The 22,117-nt window shown below is 39.9% G+C and overlaps 1 protein-coding gene across 3 annotated transcripts in view; it reads right to left on the bottom strand.

Annotated features, from left to right (window-relative positions):
- CCDC125 (coiled-coil domain containing 125) overlaps window positions 1-22,117 on the bottom strand; it is a 37,137-nt gene that overhangs the window by 9,914 nt on the left and 5,106 nt on the right. For all 3 annotated transcript variants that reach the window (XM_005288200.5, XM_024104531.3, XM_065599127.1), the window contains exons 3-9: window positions 20,992-21,050; window positions 18,652-18,738; window positions 15,091-15,168; window positions 12,212-12,297; window positions 8,393-8,475; window positions 3,190-3,305; window positions 674-781 (exon numbers count right to left, since the gene is read on the bottom strand). In XM_005288200.5, the coding sequence (XP_005288257.2) occupies window positions 674-781; window positions 3,190-3,305; window positions 8,393-8,475; window positions 12,212-12,297; window positions 15,091-15,168; window positions 18,652-18,738; window positions 20,992-21,050 (617 nt within the window). The remainder of the gene's footprint in view (window positions 1-673; window positions 782-3,189; window positions 3,306-8,392; window positions 8,476-12,211; window positions 12,298-15,090; window positions 15,169-18,651; window positions 18,739-20,991; window positions 21,051-22,117) is intronic.

Below are 22,117 nucleotides of genomic sequence, written 5' to 3'. Positions count from 1 at the left end.
GCTAGCTCTGTGCAAAACTTCTGAATAATTTCAATGTACCACATGTGGGTTTTCTCTCTCTGTCATTGTATTATATTTTCTCTCTCTCATACCACACATATACATTAATAAAAGCGTGGCCACAACTGGATATCTGCAAAAAGGCAGCACTCTTAAATTAGGGTGTGTGTGTGTGTTTACATACCTACACACTTATGCCAGCTAACTCTAAGCAAAAATCAGTTTAGGCTTTAAATTTGTAACATCCATTCAAACAAATTCATCATACCTCTTAATACTAGTATATGATTACCATGCTCAGGATCACCTATCTTTAGCTTTAAAACAAGACCCTCATGCAGCAAATCTTTTTTAAACCGTCAAATTCCAAGAACATCCTTGTAAAGGAGCTACACTGGCAAAAGTGCTTTATTGCCAATATCGCCATCTACAATAGGGCTTTTGCCAGTATAGAAATTTTTTAAAACAAAAAATTACTACACAAGCAAAAGTTTCTAGTGTGTTATTACTACTACTTATTTGTATTACCATAGCATTTGCTAAAGCTTGCAGAGACTTTTGAAAAGCACTATTTTGTTTTTGAAATGTACTAGACCCAAATAGCAAGTATACGCTAAACTTTTTCATGAAAAAGACATCTATGTTGCTCCACATCCAAGTTAGGCTACATTACCTCTTGTCTGAGCTGAAGGAGCTGCTTTCGAGTTGCAGCTGACATTTTAGCACAGGAACAGGGCTCTCCTCCAGAAGCATTACAGGTGCAGGCTCCAAGAACCGCCAGCTTCAAATCCAAGAGCATTACACACCAGTTACTCAAACACCTCTATGTGCACACACAAAGTAATTTAAAGAATCTAGATTTTTACCAATAAAAATATCTTGAAATCATAGTGGATTGGGGTTAGGGAAACCCACATTATCTACACACACATGCCATTTATTTTTAATTAAAATAAACAAGCGATAAAAACTATTCAAACTTTACAACAGGGATCGGCAACCTTTGACACGCAGCCCACCAGGGTAAGCACCCTGACGGGCTGGGACGGTTTGTTTACCTGCTGCGTCCGCAGGTTCGGCCGATCGCAGCTCCCACTGGCCGCGGTTCGCCACTCCAGGCCAATGGGGGCTTTGGGAAGCGGCACGGACCGAGGGATGTGCTGGCTGCAGCTGCCAGGATCCCTCTGTCACCGCCGGTGGTGGCTGGGACGCTCTGGGGGCCCCCCACTGCCCACAGGACTGGGAGCTGGGTGGGGGGGAATCCCCCACTGCTTGTGGGGCTGGGAACTGGGGTGGGATCCACTGCTGCCTGCGGCAGCTGGGGAGCTGCAGAGTCCCCCCCACTGTGGCTAGAGAGCTCCAGGTCCCCCGCCAGCAGCACTGGTGGCCGGGCAGCTTGGGTGACCCTGCCAGTGGTGGCGGCTGGTCAGTTGCAGGGGTCCTTCTGCCACACATCGCAGCAGGGCTGCTGCAGGAGGGTCCCTGCTGCCAGCAGTGGCTGGGTTGCTGTGGATGCCCCAATGTCACGGAGGTCTTTGGAAATCACAGATTCTGTGACTTCCGTGACCTCCATAACATAATCATAGTCTTAATTATGCAGTATACATCTTTACAGGTTTATGTACCCAAACAGGTGAACTCTAAAAAGAAAAAGAAAAAAAGTTTATCCATGCACAAGTCCCAAATAAAATTAGAGCGTATAATACAGCAAATAGTATCTGTCCCTGGCTTGGAAAATTTTTCTGTTCCAGGCTTGTCTACATGGGGACACTCAAGAATTACTAAAGATGTGATGTTAAAGCATATTAAATTCCTATGGGGATGGTCTCCATCAGGGTTTACTTCCCAGGGTTAAGCACCCCGATGGGCCGGCATGGTTTGTTTACCTGCCGCGTCCGCAGGTTCGGCCAATCGTAGCTTCCACTGGCCGCGGTTCGCTGCTCCAGGCCAATGGGGGCTGTGGGAAGCGGCGCAGGCCGAGGGATGTGCTGGCTGCAGCTTCCCGCAGCTCCCAGTGGCCTGAAGCAGCAAACTCTGGGGGTACAGCCCAAAGGCAGGGCTGGGACTGGTTTAAAGACCATGGACACAGCCAGCCAGCCAGAGGGGGGTTGCTTGCGAGAGGTGTGTGTGGACCCTGTTAACCTGTCCATGACATTTACTAAAAATATCCATGACAAAATTGTAGTCTTATGCATAATGCATTAAACTTTTTCTTTTTTAAATTAAAAGTGTCAAGCTATTCCCTGAGTAAATGTGTAGACAAGGTATTACTGAGTTCAGCCTATGAATAAGTAGCAGTCAGATATTTAACAAATGTGGACATACCCACACATATTGTATATTATGAGATTATTAAAAGGTTTAGGTGCAGATTTTCAAAAATGCTTACGTGATTTAGGGGCATAAATCCCAATGACTTTCAATGGCCGTTGTGCTCCTAAATCCCTTAGAAGCTTTTGAAAATGTTCTCCCTAGTTGTAATTGAATACAAAAGTAATAAAAAGACCATTACAGTGTAATCTTGCTAGAATGAATATTTCCAGGATTCAACCTGTCATGTCATACTATTTGTCCTTGTCAATAGGGTTCTGCCCCAGAAAGTTAAGGAAGCCTTGGATATATTCCAGACTGCTCTCTGGAAATCTCAGACCTTGGATCATATAAATTGGAGTCTTAGTCATTCACCATCATTTTTGCCACATTTGCAGCATGACAGACAGGATAGTGGAGTATCTTCCACTGACCAGAAGCATGGCTTCTACCATACAGCATAAGGACAGTCAGAAGAGTTGTCAGTATATTTATGCTGCTCCCTGAAGACCTCAAAAGAGGTCTCCTCTCATAAGAGAAAAGTGCAGAGCTTGAGGAGATAGTGCTAAACCTGTTAACATTAGTAGGATATGCTGATGCTTCTTCGGTCCGCTCTTCCTTTCCACGACAGTAGCAAAGCAGATAATTGCCCAACAGGCTCAGAGACTACTTATTGCAAGCACTCAGTTAATAACAGGAGGCATATTTCTCATTTGCTATAAAAGTCATACTGTATTCTGATGCATTATCAAAATGAATTTTTGGAAGGAAATGTTTTGTGGAACTTCATTAACTGCTCAAACAAAATGTATTTAAAAAAAAAAAAAACTTCCAACCAACCATACTTACTGAAATAAAGAAAACAAAATTCTCACTTACTTCAAGACCTGTAATTTCTGTAAAGCCACTTTTATTAATGGACATATTTTCCTGAATAATCTTCTGTTGTTTTACATCAAGCATTGCAAGAAACTCCAAGCGCTGTTGATTCAAAACTATGAAATTCAACATTGAAAATAATTAGTTTTTCATGCTTCTAATCTCCTCAATATCTGACTTTGCTTACCAAGAAATTACAGCAGAGTGATAGCCCTCCTACAGTTAAGGTTAAAAACAGCTTTCTGTTCAAACCTTGACTCTGCTGAGTGCTCTAAAATCTACACTATTAGCTGTATTGCTTTGTAATGTGCTGTGCTGGGTATGGGATTCCATTCATGATCCAAATTTGGGGCCATTTGACCAAAGTGTACCAAGATATAGCCCCCGAAAAAAAACAGCTTCTCTTAAAGTTGAGAGTTTCTGGCAACTTTTTTTCTCCTTACAGATAGAAATCAAAACATGGCTCAGATCATTGCATCAGGGTCTCCAACATTCAACGGTTACCCCAACAAAGTGCCTGGTACCCACCAGCCCTTTGGGCGAAATCAAATTAATACATTATTTGAAAAAGATTTTGCTTCTCCAGTTAGGCCCTTTGAAAGCCTTATGTGCTTATTCTCATTTCCGATGGATTATACCAAGAATGCATGGACTGTTAGTGTCACATAAACTTGATAGCTCAAGGAGATAAGTAGTAGTCCTTTGAATCTGACTTATCCTGCCAGTGTCTGCCTGTCACTGTGGGTCAAAAGGCTGGATGGCATATTGCTAAAATCTGCCTCTGTTAGTGTGTTTACTTTGGGATAATGCATTTTTGAATAAAAAAAAAGTAGACATGAATGTTTGCTGAGAGGTGAAAGGGGTTTGCTGCCATATGGAGGAGAGGGGGATAAGTGGGGAAGGGAGGTAAGAGGGGTTGGGAGCTCAGGTAAGAGTCACTGGAGAAGAGCAAGGGCATCCATCAGCCCCACATTCTCCCCTGGTGTGTGTGTGCCAGGATCTGGAAGGCCTAAGCCCCTCTTCCTACCCTCCATGTGAGCTGAGATATGGGTTGGAGAGCCTGCAGGTAACAAATTAAAACATCTAGAAGAAATTACTATAAGGAGGGGGAGCTGGAAAAGTTGGTGGGGCAGAGGGTGGAGGAGAGAGGCACACTAATCTTCTCACACACTTGAAGTTACTATAATAGAACTGTCAAGGTTTGGATCATAGATCAGAAGATTTTTCTCACTGGGTCTGTTAGCAACTACACATTACAAACATTTCAAAGTACAACCACTATCCCCATCCTGCTATAACAAAATGTACAGGAGGGGGGAGGAGCAATGAGGAATCACATAGCAACTGTGTGGCCCAGTTGCAAGACCATTGGACAAGGACTATTCCTAGTCCTGCCACTGGCCTGCTGGATGACCTCGGGCCAGTCACTTCACCTCTCTGTAACTCAATTTCCCATACGCAAAATGTGGATGATGTAAATTTCTTTGAAGCCTACTGATGAAAAACACTATATAAAATCTAAGCCTTTTGATTACCTACCCAGAGTAGTGTATCAACTGCAAACCTAGGTGAGAACTACAACTGTCTAAATGACCATTAACGCCTAGCTGTTTTAAAAAAAAACCTAGTAAATTAAATGACAAAACTTCATTAACAGAGTTAAGGTTGCCCGCCTATAGCTTGCACACTTCCTGAACCTCAAGTTCAGCAAAACTCACAGTTCTGAAAACCAGGAAATATAAAACAGGCACTATCTGCACTTCTCCTATGCTCAAACACTGAGCCTACTCCCCTGAAAAAAATACCACACTTGTAAAACTAAAACAACCACCTCCTATTCTTTTACAACCCCTTGATATTTGCACACAGGATACAACCCAAACTATACTTTCACCTACCCATCATTAAATCCACAGACTGCTTTTATATCCCATCTCACTATTGACAATACCCATGGCAAGAAAATCCCAGTATCCTGCTACTGACACAACCAACACAATTCTGTATTGAAATGTTGCAGACTGGAACTTCAAGGTATATATACACCTTTTTCCTTTGATAACACACATGGGGGGCGGGGAGGGGACTCAGACCCTCATCTCCTCATATCACAATCACAGTTCTATGATGCTCCTCAAACTAATCCCCAGATCTCCTCACATCACAATTACAGCTCTTCCAAGCTGCTCCAACTTATTCCTTCACCATTCTCAGTACAGCTACACCTAACATACTGAATGCAGCTGGAGTGCATGCACATAATTCTCAGGGGTTACTGGCAGCTCCAGAGGGACAGAGTTAAGGTTGCATGGGTGTTTATCTTAACTCTATTTCCTGGTTTTCCGAAATTTGAGTTTTGCTGAACTTGACATTCTGGAAGGACACAAGGTATCACCAGGCAACCTTAACTCTGTGTTAAAGTTTTTTCCAATTACTTGAGAGATTAGTTTAACGGTTTAAGCATCAGGTTTGGAATACCTAGACTCCCTAGAACCAGAGTCTCAAATTCCTTCCTCCTTCTAAGGAAGGGAGTCTAATGTTCTCATAGTGTGGACCATATTTTAATAGAGATGATAAATGGGAGGAGAGGGGATATGAGTTAACACCATGTGACCACCTCTCTTTCCATTTACAACTACAATTGCCTACTTCAAAAAGTAATACTAGAAAAATATTCATGTATTTTTAGTTGTCTTTTAAAGCAATTTTGTAGCTACAAATAAGGGGAGGTGCTTGCATCATATGATCCAACCAGCTCTCTATGGACCACAGTTGAGGAACCTCTGTTCTAAGGTAAATAAGTTGAGTATCCTACACTATATGCTATGGGAACCTATAAGTTCAGATATTAAAAACTAAAGGTTCCATTGTCCTATATAGTCCTTACTATCTCATAGTAATTTTCATAACAGCAGGAGTTTGCCCTGGCTTTCTTAGCCAAATGTTCCATTTCTCCACTGTTGTACAGGGAGCAGAATAGTAGTTTCCCTCCACACCTGAAGTGGTCGTATTTCAGTGTTGTTATAATTTGTGAAATACTTTGGATTCTTTGGGATAAAAAGCATATTTAATAAAAAAATATATTTTAATTATATCAGTATTCTCACATTCTATACTTAGATACCAGATTTCTTCTCCTCAAGTGAAACTGTTGAACCTCATTTTATTAGCATCTTATTTCTCCAGTTTTTAATGTATTTCTATTCTAGCTTCCATAGCAATTGCTTCCAGTATCCGCTTAATATAAATCACCAAGTTTTATTTCACACTCCATTTCAGCAATTCTATTATTATGCTGTTGCCTGTTTTTTTGCTGAATAATACACCTCTCACTTTTTCCCCCAATAAGGTCTTCTAATAAAGCAGCTGAAACAATCTGATTTGGATCACTATCAAACACCTCGCTGCTGAAGACAAGATAAACTGTCCATTTTATTTTTCTTATCTACAAAATGTGTTGTACAAAGAAAAAAATCAAGTTAGTTTCACTTTTTTAAACAAATTCACTTTGCTTAGTTATGTTTTGCTACTGATCATGATGGAAAAGACACAATGATTCTTTTTTCAAAAGTTACCTCATTGTAAGGTCATTCAGAGTGCCCTACTTCATTATTTTAATGCAAAGAGTGGCAACTAAAACAAACTACCAGTGTGGAAGAAAAGATTTTAACAGTCAAATCATACATCTAACATGAATTTTGAGTCTACACTCAACCTATCATTCCCTCCTGTCTTCCCCATTCCAGAGAAAATACCCCAGATCTGCAAGGCCAGTAGGACTGAGAAGAAAAAGTCAAAGACAACAAAGATGGGTCTCTATTACTAAAGATGAATATCCTATGACCCAGCACAAATATGTCAGTGACGCTCCAACAGGTTGCTAGTGAACAGCGCTCAAGTAATGGCAAAGAGTCACATTTTTAAAGGAGATAGTGAGTGTCTCTCCCTCGCACACAGACACATCCCACTCCTTATTACATTATGTAAAATATCAGTACATCTTGAAGTCACAGTTATGAAGGTAAGTTGAAATCAATCAAAAATTTTGTAAGCCACATCTGGCTTAAGATGGTATCTCCAGACATGAGCTGCTAACAGGGCCGCCCAGAGGATTCAGGGGGTCTGGGGTCTTCGGCGGCAGGGGGCCCCCCCGCCGCTAAATTGCTGCCGAAGACCCAGCACTTTAGCGGCGGGTCCCAGGGAGGAAGGACCCCCAGCCGCGGGTCTTCAGGGCACTTCGGCGGCGGGTCCCGGAGCGGAAGGACCCCCCGCCGCTGAACTGCTGCCGAAGACCTGAAGCAGAAGAAGCTCTGGGGGCCTGGGCCCCACTAGAGTTTTCTGGGGCCCCTGGAGCGAGTGAAGGACCCCGCACCAGGGGCCCCGAAAAACTCTCATGGGGGCCCCTGGGGCAAATTGCCCCACCATCTGGGCGGCCCTGGCTGCTAAAAATGATTTCCAGATCCAAAGTTAAACAAAGCAAGATCAGATGAACATATAGGCACCATTGAATAACAATGTGTTGGCTCAAAGTAAAATAAACCTCTTTTGTGATGCTCCAGGAGCAATCTTTACCATCATGGCTGGCATACATCCCCTTTCCTGGGACCCTGAGCTTTCATCATCCTGATCCTGAGGGATGTCCTGACCAGACCAGGCCGAAGAGAAGGACCTGAATAACATCACCACCCCTATGAGTTCAAGCTGAATCCCAACCACCATTTGGGATGAAATGAGATCAGACTTACAATAGCTGTAGCCCACCTCAAGCAACTTCTTCTCTTTTCCCTAAAAGGACAGTTATTACCATATTTAATACCATCTAAGAGTTTGTCAAACAAGGAGATTTTTCTTCTAAAAGGATGTTTAATAATGTGTTTGCCATGGTACTAAGCAGGCTGCGATTTCCTGTATAACAAACCCGAACCTTGTTTAACATAGTCTTTGTCCAACATTAAACGTTAACACCTTTGGCCCATATATTCCAATTAAATTAATACAACAAACCCCTTATGCTTAACAATCTCTTCCAACTTATATTTAGACTCTCGTTACATTCCCAAGACCCAAAGAACTCTGTGAAGCGGTCCATTCCATTAACAGAAGTTGGTCCAATAAAATACATTAACTCATCTATCTTGTCTCTCTCATTAAAAACAGTACTTTTAAAAAGGGAAAAGTATTGAGCAATGCAGTGTTTGCTTACTTGCATTTTCAGATTTAAGAGTTCTAACTTCATCTGTTCTGAGTTTCAATGTTTTCTTAAGGGCTGCATTTTCACAATATATCCTGCAGAAGTTGGAAACAAACACAGACTGTTTTAGCTTTGAAATAGTTATTTAAAAACTGACTCAAGTTAAAATCACTTGTGTCTTAAAATGTTTTCCTTAGCTTTTTTATATGTAGCAATTAGAATTACTGAAAGATTAGAGAAAAATCCCCCTGCCATATTTTTTTCAATTTTCTTACTCTGTGCCTCTGACAAGACTGTGGGCTGGTCTTCACTACCGGAGAGATCCACGCTGCTGCAATTTGATGCATCAGGGATCGATTTAGCGGGTCTAGTGAAGACCGGCTAAATCTATGGCAAAGCACACTCCAGTTGACCCTGGTACTCCAGCTCTCCGAGAAGAGTGAGGGAAGTTGACTGGAGAGCGTCTCCCGTCGACGCAGCACAGTGAAGACACAGGGGTAAGTCGACCTAAGCTACATCGACTCCAGCTACGTTATTCACTTAGGTCGACTAAGCCCCATAGTGAAGACATTCCCTGTGTGTGTAATCAGTTTCCTCTTTTGTTTGTGAAGATTTCCCACAGCAACAGAAAGAGAAAAAAATATGTACAAGAAATGGAAGATACTGCATCATAAAATTACAAAAACTGGCAGAAGGTTGGTGCAAATAGCAAATATAGAACCTGAAACTACTTTTTAACTCTTTAAAAAAAAGCAACAGCTAGATATTAAGCTGATAACGTGCCTTCAATAGTCAATGATTCTTAGTGGGAGATTCTGCTAATAATATTTAGTGTACTGCCCATTATAGAACAAACACAAAAAGAAACATTTAAAAAAAATGCAAAAGTGCATATTCAAAGCCTTTGCAAATAAGAAACATTTTGAAAATTTCAAACAAGTAAAATGGAACGTAAGATACCTGAAAAACACCTGAACTTGAGAGAAAATGGAAGATACTATATTGTCACTGGGAACAGTCATTAAAAATATGTACAAAATACATACTGTATATACTCGTTCATAAGCCGAATTTTTTTTTAGTAAAAAAGGGAAGCATCAGAGAAGGGGGTCGGCTTATGAACAGGTATAGAGAGGGGGAGAGGTGGGATACAACTCCCCTTCCCCCAACAGAGGGGGCAAGCAGAGGTAGCAGAGCCAGAACGGAAGAGGCGGGGCCAGAGTCTCTCCTCTTCTGGCCACACTGCTCTCCCCCCAGCCTCCAAAGCAGCTACAGCTCCGGGGCTGGCAGGCTGTGGCCGCACCGCCCGCCCCGCCGGAGCAGGCTGCAATCACACTGCCCGGCCTGCCGGAGCAGCTCTGGCCAGGCCAGAGACATCCTCCCCCAGCCCATCCCAGGTAAGGTGGGAAGGGATGGGATGGGAAGAGTGTGGGTGTCCCGGGGTAGGGGTGGGGACATGTGGGGGGTGGTCACAGGGGTTACTCCCCGACCCCCACCTACTCCCTCCCGCCCCATCCAAAATTTCCCCACCAATTGCTGTCCTGGCCCATCAGGGTAAGCTGCTGGCGGGTTGGGACATTTTGTTTACTTAGGTTTACCTCTGTGCCTGAGGATGCTCGAGGTAAACAGTCTCGGCCCGCCAGCGGATTATCCTGATGGGCCGTGGGCTGAGAGCTAACCCCTGAATTATAGGATCAGCTTATGAATGGGTCATAAAAATTTGCCATTTTTACTTATCCATCTTCGGGGGGGGGGGGGGGGGTCGGCTTATAAACGAACCAGCTTATGATCGAGTATATATGGTAATTATAGTACTTTGAAATATTTGTTAGACAATCCATAATGTCCATTAAAGGTTAAAATAAATGTGCCCAATAAAATCACTGTGTCTGTTACGATATGGCTTTGTCCTTAGCATACAGTGCAAACTTCCTATTTCCTTAAGTATGGTTCTAAAACATCTGTTCTTTTAATTCTTGAGTACATTAAAATGTAATGCACTTCACCTTGCAGTTAAATATTTCCTGTTCCTGGAAGAGAAAGGGACACAAGCCTTGTTTCCATACTTTTTGTTCTGATATTGTATTAATAGGCCTTTTCCCAGCACATCCCCAGAGTTTTTATTAAAATACATGTAATTACATCTCATGTTTTTTTTTTTATTTCGTTTTTTAAACAGTTAACTGGTGGACTGAAATCTCTTCCTTTAAATATACATCTAAGGGTACGTCCAGACTACCCGCCGTATTGGCGGGTAGCTATCGATTTATCGGGGATTGATATATCGCGTCTCATTAAGACGCGATATATCGATCCCCGAACGAGCTCACCGTCGACTCCGTAACTCCACCGGAGCGAGCGGCGGTAGCGGAGTCGACAGGGGAGCTGCAGCGGTCGATCCCGCGCCGTGAGGACCCAAGGTAAATCGATCTAAGATACTTCGACTTCAGCTACGCTATTCACGTAGCTGAAGTTGCGTATCTTAGATCGATTCCCCACCCCCCCCAGTGTAGACCAGCCCTTAAAGGCAAAAGACCCACTCATCTTGTTGTCTCAGGGATCAGAAAACCTTTTGAAAAATTGATTGAGCTCTTGAATTATTGCAGCTTTCTAAAACTGTTTCTCAATTTCGGTTTCGAATCGAACTTTATTCTGGCCTACTCAGCAACTCTTGCTAGGCAGCACATAAATTCCTCTTATATGCAATTCTAAGCATTAACAGAGTACCAATATACCGTTTTTTTTCCTGGCCCTCTTTTTGTTTGATTCCACAACATGTGAGATCAGCTGAGGTGCTCACATTCATGCACTCATGATTTAAATGGAAAGGGTCTGATAGCAAGCCCTTATATGAGAAGCCCTTAATTCTGGAACTTCTTTCATCATTAGCTGGACAAAGGCAGAGTATGACCTTCAGGACATGCCAAAAAGGCCTATCTGTTATACCCAAGCTTTTAAGAAGAGAGGATGAATTAGGAGGGTGTAGGTGTTTTTAAAGAGTATTTGTTGATAATCCTGATAGGTTAGATGACTAGGAAAGAGCTGATAATTTGCAGAACATAACAAACAAATACATAATAATCAACTAATGTACATGTACTTATTCCTTGGTTCTAGATGTGTTTTTAAAAAATATAAAATAATCTTCACTGAAATAATTGAAATTCTGCTGTTTGGACTTCAGAGAAGTTACTCGTGTCTTTAAATAATCAAAAAAAGTCTGCTGGGAGACTGCTTATTAGTGCTCTCAATGTCTGTTGTTGTGTTATGTTACTAATTCAGTGTTTTTGGTTTGTCCTACATACCCAACAAGTAACAGCTGCTGTCAGTCAAAAAGCAATTTTTATTTAAATGTGGGGCAAGTGGTAGTATCACATTTCACTTGAGCACACTCTTACTCATGACTATAATGTACAAAACAAAAATATCATTAACCATTGTTTGACTCTACTATAGGCCTGCACACCACACCAGCATTATTTTCTACACCTCATTAAATAAAATGTTAACTTATAAATAGTCCTGTACCAGTTGGTTAACATAAGGAAAGACAGATTGAATTGAAAGCTCAAATCAGCAAAGCCGCTTAACATATACTCTTCAAACAAGAGTAAAGAATTGCGAGTTATCAACTTTAGTGCTCAATACTTAAAAACTGACATGTCTAGCATATTGATGAATGTTAAATACTTTCTGAGATCCACAAGGAAATTAACATGAAGAACCAGAAAATCTGGTATGTTGGGGCATGCAGATGACATTAGAAAAGCTTCACCCAAGAGTCAACAAGATATTTAAAAATAAAGAGATTCCATAATTGGATTCAAATACCTGTCACATTTTTCTGTCCATGTCTCTTCTATGTTTTTAAATCTTTCTTGATCAAATTCAATTTCCCATTGCAAAGCATTTATTTCCTGAGATGAAAAAACAGCAACAGTTAATTACAGGAATGAGTCTAAAGCACCACAACATTTAGATTATTAAAAAAAAAAAAAAAAAAATTGTCCATGTTCCAGATATTTTATCCAAGGACACTCTTGGTTCTGCTTTCCCTAATGTCAGAGTTCAGTTTCATTCTGTTACTGAACCAACTAACAGTTCTCTTTAAATTAAAGCTGTCTTTAAAAAATACTTAATTAGTAATTTTACGTGACTAGTTGAAACTAACTATACAGATTTAAAAATAAACAGACCTAGACAAATATTGTGGAAAGCATCTGTAGGCAGCCTCCAGATTTGGTTACAAAGTTCTGGAATATTTATCAGGATTTACAACATGGTATTAGCTTGTCCTTTTCTCTGAACATAGTCAGAGGGCAATGTGACAGACTACAGGATTGTCTGTACACAGAGCTTTACATTGGTTTAAGGTGTGATTTTAAATGGATTTAGTTAAACTGGTGCAAGTCTGGTTTATTTTGGTTTAGTTTAGAACAGATTTAAGCTAAACTGAAATAAGACACTCTTAAACTGGAATAAGAGTGCTCACACCAGTGAACAGTTTAATTGAACAGGTGCAAGTTTGTGTGAAAACAAGTGCTCACAGAAAGGGACATCCCAGCTCCAGTGAGGTTACTGGGAGTTTTGCCACTGACTTCAATGGGACCAGGATTTCACCCGGAGAGTTTAAGAGGGGATCCTCTGAAGAGTTTAAAAGGAGATTATAAACTGCTGGGGCTTCTGAAGTCCATGTGTCACAAGACCCTATTACCTTTTTAGGTTATGACATTCTGTATGGTTATTTTTCTTGGGTGATGCCCACTAATTGGGCGGTTGGGGGAGAACAAAACAAAAACCCAATAGATTCCTTTTCAGACACAAGGTTAAAACTAACTAATAGTTTGGGCTGTCCAAAAATTCATGGATATTATGCCATGGTTTCTTTAAGTATCCCTTTCCCTTCACAGTAAGTGTTCTTTTCAATACTCAGACATCTAAGATGGGCCTTTTTGACATTAGACAGTTTCTCCTATGGGAGTTTCCCATACTAACAGTAAGCTGCTATTTGTACAAAGAATATCAAGTTGAAATTACTTATATAAAGAATATCAGTATGTGTAGAAATCCGACCTGTCTGGATGTAGCAATTAAAATTAATACTTGACAGATGGCACATTGTTAGATACATACTGAAAAATTCCCACTCTGCTTTAATTGTTTTACTGTGAAACTCTGTCACAGTTTCTCTGCAGTGCTGGCAGTTAGCAACAATCTTCCACTGAGGACACAAGAGGTATGTTTTGCCTAAATACATTAGGCTGCACTCAAGTGGATAATGGTAAAGTTCTTCAGTATCAAAGTGACACTATCTCATGGTAACACTGTTGTAAAGTACTTTGTTCTACACTCACCTTTTTGAAGGAAAATTCTCCAAACATCAGCGTAATGGAGAAATTGATGGTGTTAGCTGCTTTTGAGTAATAGTTCCATATTGGGAGAGAGATCAAGTGATTATCCTCCTTCTAACATGCTACCATTGCAAGTAATCCCTTTGCCTCACCACACAACAGTATATATAGTAGATGAAGAGGAGGAGCAGGTTTTCTCATATTAGAAGTGGCACTATTAACAGCTTTAGACCCAAGTACAATTGAGTCAGAGAACCTGGTTATAACACATTTTTCTCCCAACCCAACTACAATTACAGTGTACAAGGAAACTTCACTGTATCCAATAACTGTACTAAGGCCGTAGGTATTTCCAATCTTCTATCTATACTACAAATTGTAAATGTGGTAGCCAGGTGCTACAACTTAGTTTATTTGCAGTGCGGACAGGTCTTCAGGATGGATTCCATGTGTTGAGGCAGTTAGGCCAGATGTTTTACACAAGCATTCATGTAATCCCTATGTCTTATTCAGCAGGAAAAACTGCCTCTTTGTGGCATATTACAATCTAAATTCACTGCGAGTGTTCACTTAGGCAGTACTTAATTGCCAGATAAAAGTGAATTTTGTGTCCATATCTGAATGTAATCTTTTGTACTTGTCTAAATCCCACTTGTATATCTGTAAAATGCCCATGTATTGGACACCTTAAAGGCTCAGAACCAAGCATCACATTGCAGTAACGTTCCTTAGAAAGACAGACAGCTGACAGTCTAACATTTGATTAGAGATACAAGTTCAAGTCTTAAAAAAAATGAGTTAAAGTAGTTTCAATTATACTTGCCCTCAACTCTCTCCACCAGTTTCTAATGGAGCTACATTTATATTCCTAGTCTCAGAATGTCTCTCCCCCACCTTGCTCCTGTGTGTGAAAAAGCCACCCACCCACTCATTAAAAAATGAGAGAGAAAATGACTAAAATTGGAGAATTGGACACCTAACTCTCTTAAGTTCCTTTGAAAATCCCAGCCTATAAACAAAGTTCTGTCAAATGCACAAAGTGAACAAGTTGAAAAACATTTTTTTCCCCTGTCTTTTCAATATAGTAATCTTAATTATTTGTAAACAGAAGGTACAAATGTTCAGACATAAATGTGATAAGTTAACATTGTCTCCTTAAAGCTAAGTGGGATGAGACTTCTGTCAGCAAAACCTAAAACTGAAATAAAGTCAGATATATATTATATTCAAAAACAGAGGGACCACCTTTGTCAGTTCAGAATAAATCCTAAATTATTGGTTTAGCCTCACAAATTACAAGGAATAAAGCCACTATGATATTAGCATGATTTTGCAGAGACGAGAAATCTGCACTCTTACCTTTTCTAAAGCTCTCTTTTGTTCCTCAGTTTTTTGAAGCATTGCTTTTGTATGACTAGTGGCTTTATTAAACACTGTCTGTGAAAAAGATGAACAACGACAAGATCATATAGACAAATCTAACAGTATTATATAACTAAATTAATGTATCACTTTACATCTTGAGAATAGCGTAGCTGAAGTCGACATATCTTAGGTCGACTTACCTCACGGCGCAGGGTCGACTGCCGCCACTCCTCCGTCGACTCCGCTTCCACCTCTCGCTGCGGTGGAGTACAGGAGTCCACGGCAGAGTGATCTGCGATCGATTTATTGTGTCTACACTAGACTCAATAAATTGATCCCCGATAGATCGATCACTACCCGCCAATCCGGCGGGTAGTGTAGACGTACCCTTACAGGTGGTATAAAGAATGATAAGCTCTAGCAGCTATTGGAAGAAGGAAGGGCAGGGGAAGCAAGTTAGAAATTAGAATAATAGGATTTTAAGGTTTGATATCTCAACCTGTAAGGTTAGAACTAACCAGCATATCCTTTTGGAAAGCTGAGATATCAAGCCTTGTTTTTGAAAGACCAAACTTTAAATTGGTCATTAGTCCCTCAGCTAAGCTGTTCTTTTTGGCAGTAATTAAGGACAGAATGTAGAAATTGCAGAACCTGAGATTGGTTTTCAGTTCCCAGAACACGTGAGTGGAGATTCATGGAGAGATTAGGTATTTAATTCCCAAAATTAACCTACTCACTGGTGACAAATGTCGGCACCTGTGAAGCAAAGGGAGCTCTTCTTGACCATAGGTTTTATAGATTTCAAAAGCCACATTTTGCTTTCATGACAAGGAGCAACCACTTCTTAAAAACTTAAGTAGATTGATATAGCACTATCTATAAAAAAAAAATTGTGGGTCAGAGTTATGAATGCAATTCCTTACTGAGGGATTAAGTCACATACACTTCCTCATATCAACAGACTCATAAGGAAGAAAAAGAAAATTCTTTAAATTAAATTTATATTTAAACGGATTACAAAAATCCTAGTGGTTTTAGTACTCAAGATGTTAAGTTTTCAACAACAGAGTTGCAAACCACAGCTGTGTTTCAACTCCTGCTAGCCTTTGCTATTTTTAAAGTTTAGCAGCATTTCAGGAACATAGAAATGGCCATAATGGGTCAGACCAATGGTATCCTATCTTCTTAAGTGGCCAGTGCCAGATACTTCTAAGGGAACTGAACAGAAGACAGTAATTTCAAATGATCCATCCTGTCATACAGTCCCAGCTTCTGGCAGTTGGCAGTTTAGGGACACCTGGAGCATGGGGTTCTATCCCTGGCCATCTTGGCTAACAGCTATTGACAGACCTATCCTCCATGATCTTAACTAATTCTTTTTTAAAACCAGTTATACCTTTGGCCTTCATAGCATCCCAGACAATGAGCTCCACAGGTTGAGTGTACATTGTGTGAAGAAGTATTTCACTATGTTTGTTTTAAACCTGCTGCATATTAATTTCATTGGGTGATCCCTTGTTCCTGTGTTACGTCCAGGGGTAAAGACCTCTATCACTCCTTAGTCGTCTCTTTTCTAAGATGAATAGTCCCAGACTTCTTAATCTCTCCTTCTATGGAAGCTATTCCATACCACTAATCATTTTTGTTGCCGTTCTTTGTACCTTTTCCAGTTCGAATATATCTTTTTTGAGATGGGGCAACGAGAACTAAATGCAATATTTAAGGTGTGAGCATACCATGGATTTATATAGTGGTATGATATTTTCTGTTTTTTTATTTCTCTCTTTCCAAGTGGTTCCCTACATGCCATTAGTTTTTTTGACTGCTGCTGCACATTGAATGGGTGGTAGCAGCTAATTTAGAACCCATCATTTTGAATTCATAGTTGGAATTATTTTTTCCCCATGTGTATTACTTTGCACTTACCAACACTGAATTTCATCTGCCATTTTGTTGCCAGTCACCCAGTTTTGTGAGAACCCTTTGCAACTCTTCAGTAAGTTTTGGATTTAATTATCTTGAGTAATTTTGTATCATCTGCAAATTTTGCCACCTCACTGTTCACGCACTTTTCCAGATCACTTATGAATACATTGAACAGCACTGGTCCCAGCACAGATCCTTGGGGAACTTCACTATTTGCCTCTCCCAATTGCGAAAACTGACCATTTATTCCTACCCGTTGTTTCCTATTTTTTAACTAGTTTCTGATCCATGAGTGGACCTTCCTTCTTATCCCATGACTACTTAGTCTGCTTAAGATTCTTTGATGAGGGACCATGTCAAAGGCTTTCTGAAAGTCCAAGTATGCTATATCAACGGAATCATCCCTTGTCCACATGCTTGTTGACACTATCAAAGAATTCTAAAGATAGGTGAGACATAATTTCCTTTTACAAAAGCCATATTGATTCTTCCCAAAATATTGTGTTTATCTGTGTGTCTGATAATTCTGTTCTTTTCCCAAGAGGTTCCCCAGTTCCTAATAAACCTAAAAGCCTCCTTCCTACACGATTGTCTCATCCATGCATCGAGACCCTTCAGTTTTACCTGACTTTCTGGCCCTGCGTATGGAACTGGAAGCATTTCAGAGAATGCTATCAGGGAAGTCCTGCACTTTAATCTCTTACCTAGCAGCCTAAATTTGGCCTCCAGGACCTTTCTTTCTTTCTCCTATGTCACTGGTACCTACATGTACCACAACTACTGGCTCCTCCCCTGCACTGCACCTAAGTCTGTCTAGATGTCTCATGATACTGGAAACCTTTGCACCCAGAGAGCGATTTACCATGTGGTTCTCCCAGTCATCACAAACCCAACTACCTATATTTCTAATAATTGAATCCCCCATTACTATTACCTGGCTCTTCCAAGTAACTGGGGTTCATCCTCAGTGTGAGGATACCATGACATCATCTGGAAAGAGGATCCCAACTATGGGATTGTTTACCTCTGCTTCAACTTGGAAAAAAATATATTAAAAACAAATTTAAAAAAGATCCTTTTTTCTTTTAAGGCCTGTCTGTGTTACAAAAGTAACTTTCAAGGACCCAGGGTACTGTATGAATGATCGTTGACCCAGGTACAATGCCAATACAATTTTAAATGGATAGGACCTAACAGTACTGTAAATGGGTTGTGTAACTACACTAAAACCTTGGAAATTGACTGCGGTGGCTTTGATTTTAATAGTAAACAAAAACATCACAACACATACAAAAAGGTGATCCCCTAATAGTTATTAGGTATTGTCTTTTATTGTGAGATATCCGGACATGAACTGAAAGAAACCTCTGATTTGTGAAGAAAGACACAGCACAGGAAGCAACATTAGTAAAAGGAGTCAAAGGAAAATAGCATCCACTGACTAAAGTGGATAGATCCTATAAGGTCAAACTACCAATGTGCTATTATAGCGGAGCCTCTTTCAATAATAGTTGTGACTCTGTATGGAAAGCAGTATTCATAATTGCTAGCTCTTTAATATTCAGGTACAGTTAATGTTTTAAATTAAAACCCTATTAAATAAGCTGCTAATTTAAAAGCACTTCTTACCATATTTTGCAGAATTTTAAGTGCTTCTTCTTTTCCTTCAAGTTGTCTCTGCGATGCTTCAAGCTCTACTTTTAAAATCTCTACCTCCTGAAGTGCAAAAAAAACAAAAACATAAAAAAGTAAAGTTTTTAATGCTTTTAAAGTAAAAGCCAGAACAGTCTTATGTCTCAACAAGTTATGTTACCAAATGAGCTTCCTTCATAAGATAATCTTTACCTATTAATATGATTTACAGCTTGTTTCCAATATGACATAATGCTAATGAGAATGCATATTTAAACAAAATGTATAATCAAGCATACATACAATTACTATTTTTTCCCATTCTCTGCAAATGTACTTTAAAAACATATGTTTGGATTCTGCAGTTCTTTTGTTTTGTGTTTATTCTGGCACAGGCTTTTGAACACTATGCCCTGTTCTGCTTTCTTCTTTTAATTTTGCTACAACTGTATATGGATATTATAGAATATATGGATACTATTCTAGCATTATTTTGTATACTGAGAATTAAGCAGCTGTCCAAGTAAAAAAGCTCCTACCCAACTCTATCCTCATTTGGATGCCTGGATCACGTTCCCTTCTCCTCTTACAAGGAGGTCAGTTTACAATTTCCAAGAGTTAAAAACAAAAAACACTCCCTTCCTCCGCCCCCCCTTCCATTTCTGGTGACAAGCAACAATGACCTGCCCCCACTCTGAGCAAACGCACACACACACAAACACAAAAGTTCTGTCTTGGAACTTTAGGTGAGTCAGAGCAGAAAAGCAATGTTAAGGACGAGGTTTCAGACAAAAATGTCCCAGATTCTTTTAACCAAAGTTCACGTTAAAGATAAGAAGTCACCATGTTAATAGCTGAAATTCATTTTTCAGATTGTAGGTGGTAGAAATCTGACTGGCTGCTAGAACTAGATTCTGCTCCAAAATCAACACTGACAACCAGCATTTGTTACAGTTCCACTAATTCAGCAACTGATACTGAAATGTGCCTATATTTGGAGGACTGACTTGGGTGTACAAATTGAGCCATTCAGTTGAATATCTCAAAATAAATGGACAAAAATAAACACTGGTTGAATTGATTCATTCAGTACAGAACATGATTGTATATGCCCTACACGATCAAGAGTTCAAGTATTGTAGAGTTTCAAAAGTAGTCCTTTTCCTAGAAAATGACAATATTCTTATCCAGTGATTTTAGCCTTCAATCTAGACTATATAGACACATATGCTTTGTATTTAGTTTCCACCTTACATTTGGTCCCTAGAAGCAGCACATGCCAAATCTTTGGCAAATCATTCCTTTGAAGTATTTCATGTTTAAACTGCAGGACTAAGTAGAGAATTTCAATAAAATATGCTCTCTCTCTCTCGCAAACTGATTCTCAGATGCAAGTGATCCTATTGAGTACAGAGTGCCTCTTGGGAGTTGCTGCACACCTTCAACTCCCACTGAATTTAGTGGAAGTTGAGGGCACTCAGCAAATCCCAGGTGTTGAGCACCTTCAGGGACTGGGCCCACATGTTATGCTGTTTGATGATGAATAGAATGCTTTCTGACTTGCATATCCTCTCTATGCCAAAGCGTTATGCTCTTATCCATATACCCTCTTGAAATGTTTTTTATTGAATGAATGCTACTATCCCACAGCTTTATCTGGAGGCTCCTATTTTGTTCTCTTTACTTAGCTTTTCATTTTTGTGGTTTATCTATCTTGTTACTAAGACAATACTAATGTGTAAAGCGTTGTTTTTTGTATTTATTTTACTTTGATAGTAATAAGATTTGTGTTCCTATGTTTGTCCGCAGTTAATGGAAGTTGCACCACAACACATTCAAATGACAATTTTTCCTTGTACTGTACAGCATAGCATCCCAATTTACCAATATCTGATTAATAAACTTGGTGATGTTCCTTGAGATTTTACTGTGCTCTGCATGCCAGGTCCCTTCAACACAGCTGGCTTGAAATAGGCCTGCCAGCTTCCATGTTGGTGCTCCAGGTTTCCAAACCGAGCGTGTCATGAAGAGATTGCTGCTAAATGAAGTATTGCCCCTTTAAGGCCCTCCACACTTTGGAAATCTAGAACAAAGAGTCTTCCTCTTCATTGCACTCCTGAATTGGAAAATCCAGAGGGTACAGTGACCTTCAGGCTTATAGATCCTGGGGCACAGAATCTTTTAAGTCTCCCAACTAGCTCTCTGATTGACAGAACTCATGTTTACCCAAAAGTTTTGGGTATTCTAAGATCTTCCAATGAAATAACATTATACATATTTTATTACATTATAATAAACAAGCATTGCAAAAGAAGCCCATTCAGGACTAGTACTAACCTCTATAGTCTCCCGAAGTTGTTGCCTTAATTCTTCATTTGACACGTCAGAATTAGACTCTGTATAAAATTGATGAGATACCAACACATTCACAAAACTCCCAATTCTTTTAGTTTTCTTTACCTTTATATTGATAAGAGAGCCCATTTAGACACCCATTATCATCCTTGTAATTTTTATGAGGCTAAATAACACAGAATTACAAAATACATTAAAACAGTATCTATTATTTGGTCTGCAATATTTCACATGTAAAGAAGCCAAAATTAGAAAAAGAAAAGTTTAGCCACACAGAGAATAAATTAATGTCAAGTGTTTCCTTTTACCAAAAAAACCTCTTTTCCCCCAAATGCATTTTCATTTTTCCTGTATATTTATAAAAAAAAAGTGTTTTAAGTTTTCAACATTTAAAAAACAAGACAACAACTAGGTACCAGGTGTTCAAGAACTCTAATTGCATAGAGTGTGGATGACTTGCATGAAGCCTTGCAGGAATACATGGAGGGAAGCACTACACTGGATCCACTCATTCAACTCATATAGATCTCAGGTGCTTATTATGGACAACTGCTTTTTCTCACCTATGCCCTAATCCTTCAGTGACCTCCATTCCACATAGGTAAACCCCTATGCAGAGGCCCAATGAATTCAACATGGTTCCATGTGGGCTCAAGCTCTGCTTGCATGGAGCTCATTGCATAGACCCTTATCACTCAGGGTGCAAGCAGAAGCATTGTGAAATTGACTGGGATTGCACAAGTCTCATAAATTTCACACTGGTCCTGCTGACACCAGAAAAAGAGCAATTACGTGGGACAGTTTGGTTCATGTTGGGGAGGGGGGGGCGGAGTGAGCCAGAGTGACTAGAACTCCAATAACTAAAAAGGCATTTGAAAGGGGGGGGGGGGGAGAAGCACTAACTGTAGTTGACTATATTCACAGCATTGCCACCTTTATATAAAATTCAACACTAATAATGAAAAAACAGAGAGTTTCAAATGCAGTAGAGTGACTTTTTAAGGGTGAGATTGTTCCTGAACTATAATTTCAATGATATATCAAGCACAGATGTTTGATATTTAGCTGGAAACTAAATTTTAGAAATAATTTCAGGGATGATATACTT

This window comes from Chrysemys picta, chromosome 6 (assembly GCF_011386835.1).
Source record: "Chrysemys picta bellii isolate R12L10 chromosome 6, ASM1138683v2, whole genome shotgun sequence".
NCBI lineage: Eukaryota > Metazoa > Chordata > Testudines > Emydidae > Chrysemys > Chrysemys picta.
The sequence above is the reverse complement of the archived record's forward strand: the minus strand, read 5'-3'. Positions and strand labels throughout refer to the sequence as shown.